Source organism: Penicillium longicatenatum, assembly GCF_028827895.1.
Source record: "Penicillium longicatenatum strain IBT 33135 chromosome Unknown contig_2_segment0_segment0, whole genome shotgun sequence".
NCBI classification, from domain to species: Eukaryota; Fungi; Ascomycota; class Eurotiomycetes; order Eurotiales; family Aspergillaceae; genus Penicillium; species Penicillium longicatenatum.
In genome coordinates, this window is record NW_026643120.1 from 4,919,042 (window position 1) to 4,933,704 (window position 14,663).

The following is a 14,663-nucleotide window of genomic DNA, read 5'->3' on the forward strand; positions in this document are numbered from 1 at the left end:
GAAAAGGTACCGGGGTACGTCCGATAACGCCGTGCACAGATCAAGTACCATGGCTGTACCGTATTTCGGGGGCCCCGTGATGCAACTGAATTTTCTCTGCTCACCGACTCCGGGTCCAGGGTTTGCCAGGTGGGTGTTTTCGCAGCGTAAAGTTATGGTAATATTACGCTTTTTGGATTTCTTTCATTTCCTAAATTTCCATTTTCCGTTCCAAAATACTTTTCTTTTTTTTTAATTTGATTTTTATTTTTTGGATTTTCGATTTTTCCAATTTTCCAATTTTCTTTTTTGAATTTTTCTTTTCCATATTTTACAATCTCCCCCTCTTCCACTTTACTCCACTGCCGCCCCCGTCATTCTTATTATCGTTCCGACAGCCCTTTTCTCCTCCCTTTCTCTCTTCTCCCATATCAATCACTCACCACCATCTTCACTTCACTTACCAACATCCTCAAAAGGAAACGCGTCAATCTCTCTTTCAACGCGTTTCGCACCGACTTACCTACCGCCAAGGATTCTCCGCATCCGAACATCGGTGGCGCCCTGACGGAATTTGAGACCATCAAATCTGAACTCCAAAATTCGATATTTGCCTTCCGCCTCGCGACCAGCTTTATTCTGTACCGAAGCAATCGATTGCAACGTTTATGCCCAGATATTGATTGATTGACTCCCTGCAAAGACTTGTTGGGCCCAGACTTTGATTCTATAAGGCCGATTTCTCACCCGCACAATACTCGAGAACCCTCACCACCCGTTTCCAACCGCCGTACGACCACTCTCGGGGAAGACGGCAACCCCGGAACACCAATTTCTGCTCGAACTCGATCCAAGTCGCTCCCAAAATACATTGGGCGCCTCTACAATGCCTCTCACAACCCCCGTCTTGACGGTGGATGCGGATAATATTCACAAGGTTGATACCGCAAATGCTCAGAGCCTTCATGGCATGTGGATGGGTAAGTCTTAAAGGGAATCGTATGGTCAATATGATCGTTTTTGGTTTGGCTAACAGGTAACTTCTAGTGTTTTCTAAATGTGCCGACTACATGGACCAGGGCCGCAGGCTCGAGAACCTAAGTTGGCGATTGTGGACTCGTGAGACCTTCTGCGTTGAGCCCGAAAGCTCTAAGAGTACATCTGGACTGCTCAAGTTTCGTTCTGAGTCCGGTGATCTCCCGGAGCTCTCCGCCAGTGTTGAGTCGGCCGCGTCCGACCAAGCCGAACGCATCGAAGCACACATCAAACGCCCCAAGTTCTCCGACTACCGCCCTGCTGTGGTTCGTGAAGACTCGTTGGCCAGCCTCGGCCGAGGCAAAGAGAAGCACATCACATCACTGGATCTGGAACGCATGGTACTCAACATCAAGGAGAAGAAGAACCTTGAACCCATACCCACTGTTGAGCCCGCCGCCCCTGTTGTTGACATCACACCCCGCCCATCTACTCCTACCCCGGCTCCTCCTTCAGTCTCTACCGCTAGACAAGTTCCCGTGTTTCCCCGTCCATTCCAAGAAGCTCACGAATCTACCGAGTCTTGTTCGACTACTGCCCCCGAAGGCAACGAAAGCGATGGAGCTCAAAATACGGCATCGGATACGAGCGTCTCGTCCTCGGGTGTCCTTCCTAGTGCCTCGGAATTGATGAAGTCACCCAGCATCATCCGGGGCTTCTCGCCGTCGATGATCTCTTCCTCCTATCGGTCGCAGGCTAAATTAGCCGTCGATCCCAGTCCATCCCGTGCCACCACTCAACTCAAACCGTCAGCGCTGAAGAAAAAGGGAGGCATGTTTACATTGGGTGGATCTTCTGGTGATGATGATGAGAGCTCTTTTGAAGAACGAATGGTTACCAAGCCAACCCAAGAGAATGCGACCGGTGGACTGCTGCGACCTACGACTACCAACCCTAGCCCCACGAAGAAGGTTGCATCATTTAGCGATGAAGTTGCTTTCCGACCAAAGAGCCCAAGTCACCTCGACGAGGATGCGATTGAGACCGATGATGAGGTTTCGGAAAGTGCCATCGAAGACGACGAAGATTCGGATTGGGAGGACTCGGTTACAGAAAGCGGGAAATCCAGCGTGGACGAGCGACCGGAGCTTTTCCAACGTGTGGATTCTCGACCCAATCTCGTTTCTCGCCGATCGCTTCTTACCATGATGATGCACCAGCCAACCAACATGAGACAAGCGAATGCATTCCGATCCAGTCCTGCCCTGCAGCGATCCCGGTTGACATCACCCAATGGCCCGTCCATTCCCGCTTCGCCCCCAGCAAAGGATGATGAAACCTTGACCATGCGTGGTCCCGACGTTCCCCGGTCAAAGCCCATCATTATGAAGTCTCCACCCACGCAGTCAGTTGCTCACTCGCCTCGCACCACCCGTCGCAACATGCTTGCGACCGAATTAACAGAGTCCCTTCGCAAACATCTCTTGTGGGAGCGCCAGCAGAAGAGTGCTACTGCCAACGCCTTCCTGAAGCGACGACACACTGCTCATGACGTGAAGAACCTTCAAGAGTACCCTGGGCCGAAGGGACCTCACCGAACTCCGGGCGCAGGTCCGTCCGCCGCCCCTGGTGACGCCAGCCAGACTCGGGATAAGGACTTCTCAAAGAACGGCTCATGGACTAACTATGCCACCGACTACGGTCCATGGGAGTACCATGTCAAAGGCTGGTAAATGATACACCTGTGAACTCTCTCACTCTCACCGACACGCTACCGATTCTTGATACCTCTCGATACCCGTCTTGTTCGCGAGCGACTCCTTTCATTTTTTTTTCTCACCGACACGTACGATCATGAACATGCATTGCATCTAGGCGCATTTATGGATTTGTTTTACCCGATCTGGGATTCATCGGCTTTGGGGTTATTGTGTGTTTTACCATACAAGCATTCACTGGGCGTGTCCCTGTCTGGATCTTTCTGGACCACCTCCAAGGAACGATCACCCATTACGATTTTAATATTCATGTACAGCTCAATCTCTCGTCATTCCTCCTGGGCTTTCCAATGGTTTATGAATACGGGCTTGCCCTTAATCTACCACGAGATTCCCGAAAGACTTCATGACCAAGTTCGAAAACAAAAAAAACGGGTTTATCATTGGCGCATTGCAGACCTTTCATATATTATCATGGCTGCGGCAAACATGTTAGCTTTCAGTACTAGGGGAACGGTTTTATTTTTTACTCGATACCAGATACCATGCTTCTTCTGTTTTCTGAGTCCTGTGCAGCACGCCTGGACCACTTGTTCCCTGTACGCTACTCATGAATAATTGAGCGCCAAACAAAAACTTGGAATGAACGAACCAAGTGAAATATTCTAATAAACTTCCTCTTCATGCATCTCGTATCTATAAAAGAATTAGTAGACAGTATAGACCAAGAAAAAAAAAACCATCTTAAATCTTGGAAGAGGGCTGGCGCCATGCATCGCATCAAGCTCGCTTGAACTGGCGGTCTGGACGAGGTCCATGTCCTTGTCCATGCCCAAAACAAAAGTATTTACTGCTCTAACACCAGGAGACTAACAGCTCTGCAGAAGTGTATTTGGAGGAAGTTCCCCGAAGCCCACATCCCTGCGTTATCGGCGCCAGATAAAAATCATGTGGGAGTCCGGGCGTTTCTAGGAGGCTTGGTGGCGTTGACACGTCAAAGAGCAGTGAAGGAGGGTGGGAACTGATTACTACGTAGTTAGTCATAATGAATTCATGGTTACACGCAGGAAGGATCGATTCATTCTCGAGGATGGTTCTCTTGGCTAGAAGCTTGGGTAGAAGGATTCGGAATTCATGTAAACTAGTGATTTGATTAAGTGTTTGGGGGTTGGCTTCATTTCTCCATGTGGCGTCCATGGGATGCCATGAGTAACCAAGGTGCATGCTATTCTTCGTACTGTGTAGGGCTATGATTTAAGAAGGACGCTATCTACAGTTAAACGGCGGTACTGAACGAAGATCACTGTTGAATGTCGCAATCATTTCCTATTACTACCTGCCTAGGTGGGTATAAAATTACGATATTGGGGAACCCGACACAAAGGTCAGGAATCGAAGATCTTCAAGCGGCGTAAAGCTAACGGGAAAAGAAAAGAAAAGGGGGGTGTCAGGTGGACGAAAAAAAGGATTCAGTCTAAAGAAAAACAAAACAAGGGGCTAAGCTAAATGTCAGCGCTCCGATCTTCCTTGGTGAGAAGTAAGATGCGAACGGGCTTAAGAGCAAAAGTACGAGGTTTCGGGGAAGTTGGGAAACAAAGCCAGGAAAAAAATTAGTTCGGAGTCGCCAGATTCTAGGCCGGGGCCTTTTCTTCATTTCTGTATATTGATTGTCACCGCACTGTTCGCTTCACATGCGGGACCATGACATGTGTTCTACATTAGCTCCTGCAGCCAGAGCTCTCAAGGAAGGCAGTGAGGAGTGGTGGTGGAGCTGGTTGGCATACGGCTCGACGAGATAAGCGCTCAGTCCTTGATGGAGGGGGGGGGGCATTCTTTTTTTGACTAGATCTGGTAATCCCCGGACGGTGAAAGAACATGTACTATGCAACGGATTGAGCTACACATGCATGGATACAGGAACCTGGGGTTCACACCAGTATGTTCGGCGATCGGAGATGCCGTGATGAGGAGGGCCTAGACTCGGCGGATATCTAGATGCACTTTAAGATACTTTTGCGCATAGAGATCCCGGTGTAGCCTCATCATGACAATGCATGTTTTCATTATGATGCGGGGGACAGGTAGCAATTCTAAGTTCGTCGGATAGACTCATAGTTTTGCATGAGGCAAGTCCCAATTTAGAAGCGCTGGCGATCTCAAAAAGGCAGGAATAGCGGAAGCTATTCTTGGTTCATAAGATACATGGACATGAACTTGCATGGTTTCCCGCACGATAAAGCGGATTTGATGTTATCTTTCCCTCGGGTGGTCTCAACTGTGGAGATCACGGGCATCCTCGTGACTCCCGGGGGAATTTCCACCTGACGCCTCAGCTTTTCGCTGATACGTGCTGTATCTTTTTGCCTCGGTCTCGCTTTTTAATCCTTGGTTGAACATTCTGAACAACATGGCGCTAGTACCTATACTTTATCGGTCCTCCCCGGTGCCAAAACACTTTGCAAATGACGTAACCATAGCCTCCCGGTGCTTGCCTCTTTGAGCATACCCGTGTGTTGAATCGAGCCCCCAAGTGGAACCACCCAAACTCCCCACACTTTTCTCTCCTAAAACGCCCGACTCGAGCCCTGCGGGATCCTCTTTCCCCAGGCTGCGAGCTGTGACTGGACAAGTCTCCGACCATGCCCGACATTCGTGGGTCTTCAATAAAAAAAAAATGCAGCAAATCGTCTCCAAGTGTTTAGATTCGGAATGGTGATCCAGGGCACAACTGACAAGAAACATGGTCTTCTTTCACCGAGGAAGACACCAAACACGAGGTTATGTGTTTCGGAATGCTGCTGATATTTCTCTTTGGCCATTTGTGCATGATCGACTTATTAATCTGATTAATTAGTCACGGCTATACGGTGATCCCGTCGAGCCGGCCAATTCTAACCGTCTAAGTAATGGTGCGGGAAGATTTCCAGCCACCTCCAGGCCTTGACACACCTCTAAGCCTATTCAAGCTATTGAATCCCCAAATATCCACCCAATGTGCACGGGGAACGGTTTTGTGCCTCGATCTCAGCTCGCCTGCTCAAAACTAAGTGGATTCACAGTGGGTCTACCAGAACTTTGGTACTGGGCATGATTCGCACAATGTCCGCGTCTTTTTTCTTCTGGGAGGTCCCACTCGTAATGTTATGTTTACATAATGTGTATGATCTAGTAACATTGACATCTGGGGCCGGCATTGCTCCTTTAGGCATTGGTGTTTGTTCACCATCTAAATGAGCATAACGGTGAGGCTCACAGGCTAAGCAACGACATCATGGAAAAGTGGACTCGGGAACTAGAATGAAAACTGCAATTTTGTTGGCTAGTTCGATTTGGTGTGCGTCATAGGATTCGGCATGCCGATGATGCACCTCTTGGTGATTTTTGCAATCCCCGGTCCGATATCAAATTGAAGCTATACACAATGCATATACTCGACCAATCGCAACCAACGGGTCACACATGCAGGAATTTCCATAGCTATCACACTTGAATATTTGAAACGTATCCGAATACTGCTTGGTTTGATGACACGCGTCTATAATAGGCGGTGTTATGTACTACAGAATCGATCGAGACCTCAGATCACATATGCATGATGCGCTTTGTTAAGGATGGAGGACAGTATTCCAGGTGGATCATATAGAAAAATAACCCAAAGTAAACCGGTTTATACATCTCTCGGTGAGACTCCTTCAACTACACGCGTGTTTGTACGTGTCAGTCTTCAGCGCGTACCCAGTTTCACCGGTGACATTCCTTTTTTCTTCCTGGGTTTCTCCGAGCATACTGCGAATAACAGAGCAACCGGCCAGAACATCGAAAAGGGGGAGGCGACTAACTTTAGTTGAAACCCTATCACCATTGCTGCCCTGATCTCGGGATGCCGATACGTTGGGCATCGGGTCTCCGGCCTATGCCCGAAGCTATCAATTAGTCCGTAGCAGGATTGCACAGACCATGGAAACGAATTGGTTGTAAACTCTGTCGTACGGAGTATACAGTACGGAAGACCTCCACCCACGCGGGAAAAAGACGACAATTGAGTGCGGCGTGATTGGTCTTCCTTCGCGTGGGTCGAGCCTCACGTGAACCGGGTTGAGGAGCTCTGTCCTCCGACAAATCATCACTGCGTAGAACCATGCAAGCCACACACGCACGGGAACTCCATGTCCAGAGGATTTCCAGGATCAGAACGTCGCAATCATATATCGAAATCGCAGTCACCGGTTTTAATTGCCGGATCCGAATGCGGATGTTCTTGTGAGCGTGGTATGAACAATCCCATGGTTTTTCAAGGTTGCACCGAGGGCTTGTTCTGGAAGGATTCTGGAAGGGTGATCCGGTTGGTGCGTTTCATGACCTAGATGGCGCTAGGCTGCTTTGGGATCATGTCGTCTGCTTTAGGAAATTTACAGTACAGTATTTAATTACCATTGGTAAGCTTTTTCTCGGTATTACATAGTGGAGCGGTATGTAAAACTGTACATACACTCCGGTCGCATTAATGCCCTTGTTAGATATGCATCCTGGGGTACATGACAAGGAAGTCTATATGATATAAGAATATGCGAAGTTAGCCTTGATGAGAACAAAGAGCTTTTGAGAGATCGCACATTTCATTCAAGCAATAATACATCGGCCATAATTTTCCGACCGTTGAAATGTCCCCGAGCCTACCTTAAGGCCGGGGAACCCCAATGCAACTAGTGGAGTCTATCAAAGCCACCAGACAGGGTATCGACCAGTGCAGAGTAGGGGGTGTGACCATCCCATTTTTTCTCGGCTAAGGTTGAAGTGCCGCAAAATGACTTTCCCTGCAAGCAGTCCTGATACATCCCGTTCGCCGGCTTCGTTCTAACCTTAAGCGCGGCAATGCGGTCCAAACTTTGTATCTGGAATTGATCTGCGGAAAGACCAGATCGCATTCCGATTCATTGCTGATAATGAGATCCATTTATTTTAATTAACCCATCTGTCATCTGATAACTTGTGGCAAATTATGTCCTTTACTCCGGTGTATTTTTACCGACTCGATATTGCACCTTACACTCATGATAATAATTAATCATTCTGACGCATGAGGTAACCTTTTAGGGAGATACTTAGCTGTCCCTGCATCAGCAGGATACTTATCTTTTTGGTACATTCAAGGAATATCTTCACCTCATCTGATCCCGTAAGCCCCTTGCTCTAACCGACGGGGGACCATCCTGTCGGTTTCTAGGTACTTTGGTGCAGGCGGGGCTAAACGCATAACCCTTTGGAGGCGTGCCCTAGTCACTAGTGTGCAGTCGGGCGGAGTTCTGGAAGCCGAACCCCTCATCTTTCTCCGCGTAACGCGCGACCTGACCGCAAAAACCGCGGAGTTGCGAGATCTTTTCTTGTTCGGGTAATCCGTTGGAGAACGATGTGAGCAATAATGTTGCTCTGGTGGGGAAAGCGAGGTGAAAACTGAAGCAGCGAGAATTACGGAGAACTATTAAGAACAAATAAAGTTATTTGCGTGGTTTGTGTACATAAAGCATTGACAGCCTGAGGCTTTGATTATGTGATTGTGCAGGCTTATGCCTCTCAATTGAAATTGACATTATTAACTGGTCCTGTAATATGAGATTAAATTCTTGAGTCGTAATTGGTCTTCTACGAGAGAAATTGCCTCCGTCTACGCTTCATCTGAGTCACATTCTGCTATCTTCATGAGTCTTCCATGGGAAGTGGTGAGTCAGATTGAATCATAGTGGATATACCATGGCTACCCCACGTCGAGAACAAACTCAGCAAAAGGTCTTGGCACCACCAGCTTCGGTAAACACTATATCTTCACTCTATCAGCATTAATCCTGCTTTTTTTAGAGCACGCTCCTCCGCCAATCCCGGTTCTTAATCGCAACACACTACTGTATTCTATTGTGCCCTGGCATTTCTTGCTCGCGCACCGCGGCTTACCTGTTGTGCGCTGCAGATCTGGTCCTGTCGATCCCGAGCAAGGTCACCCGATCTCTGCGTTGGCATTTCAAACGTCACCTCGCCTCAACCTGTCTAGGGCTTTCGTACCCATTATTTCACGTCCACTTAACCTAGACCCATCGATATGGAGAACGGGTCAACTGACAACGCGGCGGGTCCGGAGCCCCAGGTCCATCGTAAGTCCCGTCCTGTTTTTATTGGGCCTGATACACATGGTGTCGTTGGTGGCTTGACCCCCCTTTGAGACCTCCTTCACGAGCCCGACCTGCTTTCGTGTTTTTATCTTCCTGCAAGCCCCTCCCCTGTGTGGCACAGCAGGTCCATGCAGACTCACCTCCACGCACGTTGAGCCACCATGGCCGCCCATGGATTGCCCTGTTGCCTTCGCTTCACGGGTGTGGCCTTAACGGCGACCCGCAACCTTTTTGATCACACGCTCATGGCCTTTTTACAGAGACGGAACAGCTACCCTTGACAAGTGATGAGTTGTCAATCCCAACTTCGTCGCATGGCGTTACATCCACGCGGGAGTCGAAGGCTGCTCGCCAATCATCAACCAAAAAAACTGGCAAATGTCGTTATTTTGCGTCCAAGAAGGGTACGTACACTCAATCGTCTTAATTTCCTGTCTTTTGGGTTTAGCCATTTCCGTTTTTCCCTATCTTCTGTATTGCATAGTGTTTTGGATACAGTTTCTCTCAACTGTATGCAAGTACTAACTTGAAGAATGCTGGGCTTTGACCGACTGAGATATTGTGGCAGTCTATGGCTCAATATTTGAGTAAAAATGCGATTATCTTTGCTGGTCTTGTTTGTCATATTCCTATCTGCGTTTTTGCGCGATTGGAAATTGAATCAAAAAAAATACTTCGGCTGTCAAACCTCAATGCTGACCTCGGTCTAGGTTGTCGCGCTGGGGCGGAATGCCCGTATATCCACGCTAGTCCCACCAATAAGCAGGGTGTGACTTCGGCTGATCAGCAGTCCGGGTTGCCTGCTCCCGTCAATATTGATCAAAATCTAGACCATCAGGCCGGCACTGGAACCCATCATACGGCTATCCCTGGTGGGCAGTCAAAACCAGTCACAACCACATCAGTTTCACATGTCGCTCAGCCTCAAAGGCCAATATCGAAAGCGGAGCAAAAAGACCCGAGAGAGTTTCAGCTAAACCAATTGAGACGACGATTCCAGCCAAAGGAAACGACGAATAGCGATGGATCGATTTTGGAATTTGGATTGGCTCCCTCTGATCCCGATTTCCCATTTGAGTTGGACAAGCTGCAATGCGTGTTGCGTGTCCCAAAGTCATATCCTGGTACAGGACGGCCTACAATCACTGTAACTAACCCTGAAATGGAAACTGCATATCAAGCCAATGTTGCGAGAGGTTTCGATGACATCGTTGACTTTACATTGCGCACAAATGGTCGAGGAGTGCTTCTCAATTGGCTGAATAGTCTTGATAGGCAACTAGAAAGGCTTCTTACCACTCTTGAAAGGGGGCCTAAGCTCACGTTTGTGGCCAATGTCGGCGACCGTACGGCTACTCCAGGGCCTGCCCCAAATAATGCAGTACCTCAACGTCAAGTGGAACTGCCTGTGTTGCCAAAGCCAGTACCTGTGAATGCCACCAAGCCTGCAACGCAACTACAGACACCAGTTACAAGAAAAACGCACACCACCGAGGAAAGAGCTCAAGCTGAAAAGCGGAGATCAACGGAAGCGAAACAGCTCGAAGCACGTCTGGGGAGGCTTCCCTTGTTCCAAAAGCGATCGGAGAATTCTTTCGTGATTCCGATTCAACCGAATAAGAAAGACCGTCTTCCAGGACAGCTTCAAACAGTTAAAACAGTGAAGCTTCTGGTCCCTCAGTTGTATCCACTTGAAAGCTCCTCAATTGAGATTCAGGGTGTTGAAAGCCCAGAGGCAAGATCCGTGGAGGTTGGATTCGCACAATGGGTGACAAAGAATCCCCAGTTGAATCTGGTCTCTCAGATCAACTACTTGGCAAGTAACATGCACAATTTTGCCAAAACAGCTCTACCTGAAGTTGCTGAGTACTCTCAGCATGAGCATACTCAAGCGGTCATCGAAAAAGCGTCTCCCGAGCATAAACATTCAAATCCTACTCAAGGAGTGGAAGACCCAGATCGACCGCATTTGCACATCATTCCACGTCCACTTGAGTGGTCTGTACCGGAACGCAACAGTGACAGCGAGGCGACCGATGATTCAAGCTTCGATGAAGGTTCTGGAGAAGATGAGGATGATACAAGTGACGGAGGCGCCCCTGTTCCAGCAGCTGTGGATACGCCTGGTCGCGGTGTTGCGCTCTCATTCCCTTTCCTCGAGCTCTATGGAATTGAACTCTTGGAGCTCATGTATCTTGCTATCACAATCAAGTGTGACAGATGCAAGGAGTCTATGGATATCAAGAATGTCCCTAATATCACAGATCCCAAGAATACGCCGAAAATTGAGTCATGCAAGAAGTGCGCCAACTCTATGAGTATTGGTAAGTCGACATCGAAACTAATTGCTATTGGTGTATTCGAACTTATACATTTTATTAGGTTTCCGTAAGCAATTGATGCATTCTCATGCCAATCGTGCTGGGTATCTGGACTTGGATGGCTGTACCATTGTGGATCTTCTTCCAAGGTTAGTAATTGACTTACTTGGGCATTCAAAGCACACTCGTCACATTTAGCAGTAGCTGATCTCGAGTGTAGCAACTTCATCCCGACTTGCTCTGAATGCTCAACTCCATACCATGCGCCTGGGGTATCTGCAGTCCGCGGAGAGAGCGCAATGGCTATATGCCGTCATTGTCACAAAAAAATGGGTATGGTCTTATCGTCTCTTGGTGCCTTGGTTTCTCGTTTCAATCTGACAAATTACAGTTTTCAAGGTTCCTGAAGTCAAATTCTTGGTCGTGGGAACTGCTGCAAGTAAGCTTTTTGAAGCTACCTTTCATGCAGTCCAAGTAGCTCACATTTTCTTAGTCTCCTCACGCTCAGGTCTTTCTTTGAGAAAGAAGGTAAGAGTGCATAGTGAAAAATTATGAGCTCATACTAAAGACTTTACAGCCTAGAGAGGTTCTTGGGATCGTTGCTGGTCAGGAGCTTCCCCGGCGTGGCCGTTGTCAACATTACTCGAAGAGTTTCCGCTGGTTCAGGTAAGTTGCTATAATCTCGAACCATGGCAGTCAATTCTTACACAAAGCAGATTCAGTTGTTGTGCAAAGGTGTTCCCATGTGATAAGTATGTCTGGTATTGATCATGTTAGCTGGGAAACGAACTAATCGAACTAGATGCCATGACGCAGAAACAGATCATCCAAATGAGCACGCCAATCGCATGATCTGGTATGAACGCTCTCAATCTCAATCATTTAACTTGATGCTAATACAACCCAGTGGCTTCTGTTCGCGAGAGCAGCACTTCAGACCAGAAAACTGCGGGACTTGCAAAGCAGTACTTGTCGGTAAAGCTGGCAGTGGATTCTGGGAAGGAGGAAAGGGTACCAGAAATCGAGCTTTGATGAGCCGGAAAGGTATGTTGCTTCCCTCCAACATCGCTCTTGTTCGGTACTGACAAAGAAGCAGACCCCCGTAAATTCAAGCGCATAGGGTCTGCTGCTCCTGGTGGATCGAGCTCCAAGAAGAAGTAGGAAAGTAGCACATTTTATCAGTTACCGAAAATCCAATCTGAACTACTTAGCTGATTTTCCTTGCTGGGCATTCTCGGTATTCCTCCCGATCTGCGATAGCCGTCCCACTCCAGTAGAGACCCCGCCATAATCGGAGCACCTCCGAGATGAAGATTGAAACTGCAGTCACCAAAAACTAAAGAATTGTTCTTTCTACACATCACCAAGTACAGCAAAGCTTTCTGAAATTGACCGCCCCGCTATGAGCTTCCTACACCTCCATCCCGCCTTTGAGCAGATAACAGGGCCAACCCCAGAAATCAAATCCTACATCGAAAACAACGTGTACCCCTTCGCCCACGAAGCGGGGGTGTACATCGCCTCTAAAGATCAGCTTTTCATAACCAGCAATCGCATCCACGCACATGACGGCAGCCAACGAGTCCAAATCTCGAAAATCCAATTGAACGACAACACAACATGTGTCCAAGAAGAAATCCACCCAGACATTCCCATGGCAAACGGCGGTGTAAACTATCAAAACGGCGTCCTATTTTGCAGCCAAGGAACATTCGATCGACCCTCTAGCCTGATTCACATGGCAACAGAAGCACCATATCAATGCACAACCATTTTAGACAGCTTCTACGGTCGGCAGTTCAATTCTATCAACGATGTGGTTATCCATAGTGATGGATCAATTTGGTTTACCGATCCTATCTATGGATTCAAACAGGGGTATCGTCCGACTCCCGACTTACCGGTGCAGGTTTATCGATATGATCCGATGACCAAGTCTGTACGAGTCGTGGCAGATGGATTTGGGAGGCCTAATGGGATTTCTTTCTCGCCTGACGAAAAGGTTGTTTATGTTACCGATACGGATGCCGTTCAGGGAGATGGAAGTGTTGATTGGAGTCGTGCGGCTACTATGTTAGTTCCTCCTCGTGCATTGTCGCGTCTTGCTTTTCTTTTTCCTTTTTCCAAGTTTTCTATAACAGATTCCGATGCAACTAATATGTTAACAGTTATGCCTTTGATGTTGTCTACCATTATGGACAGCCATTTCTCACAAATCGGCGTGTCTTTGCTATGGCAGATAACGGCATTCCGGATGGGATCAAATGTGATCTTGAGGGTAATGTGTATAGTGGCTGCGGTGATGGTATTCATGTCTGGTCTCCAGGTGGTGTTCTTCTGGGCAAGATGCTTATTCCTGGAGGCGTTGCCAATTTCTGCTTCGAAAAGCCTGGTAAGATTTTGGCTTTGAATGAGACACGGTTGTGGCGGATATCTATTGCTCCGTCCTGTCGCGGAGCCTTGCTCAGACTGTGAAGTCTTTTCCTTACCATCTATGATCATCAGTAACTTGATGTTTCCCATGGACCTTACATGTCTAGATACCTCAAGCGCGCGAGAGGGAAAGTCGTTCATTTGCTGGGGTAAAATTTGGTCGCTATCTTTATTATCAGATCTACAGCTAGTATCTATAAATTCCACAAGGCCCAATGACCAATATTACCTGAAAGATGTCACTCGCATCTTCCGTAATGCAGATTTGTATAAATTCTGTGTCCTAATCAGAACATTTATAGGTGTGAACATGTTGCTTGAATTTGAGTAAGCCAAGCACCCACTCCATGAACTCTCTTCTATTCTTTGCCGTATCACGACCTTCAGCAGAAATAAGCAAAGAGTTGTCTATATAAAAATGACTCCACTAATCACCTACTTGCCATTTGAGTCGTCGACAGCCTCTTTCATGATCCAATAGGCCTATTGATAGAAGCTGCATTCAAATAATTTCTCAAAGCCCTAGTTAGGTAAAGTGGCTATTTGCCCCATGTAGTAAAATAGAGTTCCTAGCGAAACCCCAGCCTGTGTCTTTGGGCCAGACAGATGGGGATCACGCCATGTTCAAGCAGTATGCTAATGAGTGGGACAATTCATTTGGGAAATCTCCTGGTCCGTTACTGTGAACATATGGAGCGGGCGGCTGTAGCTGCGACAATGGTCGGATTATTGGTTCCTTTCAATTGCGTCGGCACTGGCAAGAAGTACCGCCTTCATATTTGCCAGTTTGACCTCAATTGAATGATTGGATAAAGGTTCCCAGAAGAAGGGTGTGACGCTTTTTGAAGATCCAGCACGCATCAGGGTGAGACAGAGTATGTGTATTGTAAACATGATTCTTTTCTACGTTGGAGGAAATATCAAATCGTCATTAATTGGTTCGAAGGGAGGTTTATCATATCTACGGGTTATGAGAGAGTGTGTAAGGTAGATAGATGGAAATCAAACCGATTCTAAAGTATGGGGAAACAAAGGCATAGGTGAGAAATCTGCAGTGATAATTAATCAGTGTAGTT

The 14,663-nt window shown here is 47.6% G+C and overlaps 2 protein-coding genes across 2 annotated transcripts; both read left to right on the forward strand.

Moving 5' to 3' along the window:
• Positions 1–865: 865 nt before the first annotated feature.
• N7484_004359 (uncharacterized protein) lies at positions 866–2,687 on the forward strand (the record flags this gene model as incomplete). The annotated part of the gene is made up of 2 exons (XM_057114779.1): positions 866–959; positions 1,027–2,687. The coding sequence occupies 2 exons, from the start codon at positions 866–868 to the stop codon at positions 2,685–2,687; spliced, it is 1,755 nt and encodes a 584-aa protein (XP_056974919.1).
• Positions 2,688–8,763: 6,076 nt separating this feature from the next.
• N7484_004360 (uncharacterized protein) lies at positions 8,764–13,629 on the forward strand (the record flags this gene model as incomplete). The annotated part of the gene is made up of 13 exons (XM_057114780.1): positions 8,764–8,815; positions 9,094–9,237; positions 9,544–11,157; positions 11,216–11,303; positions 11,375–11,487; positions 11,546–11,593; positions 11,648–11,682; positions 11,732–11,820; positions 11,871–11,906; positions 11,957–12,010; positions 12,062–12,198; positions 12,528–13,227; positions 13,323–13,629. The coding sequence occupies 13 exons, from the start codon at positions 8,764–8,766 to the stop codon at positions 13,627–13,629; spliced, it is 3,417 nt and encodes a 1,138-aa protein (XP_056974920.1).
• Positions 13,630–14,663: the final 1,034 nt, after the last annotated feature.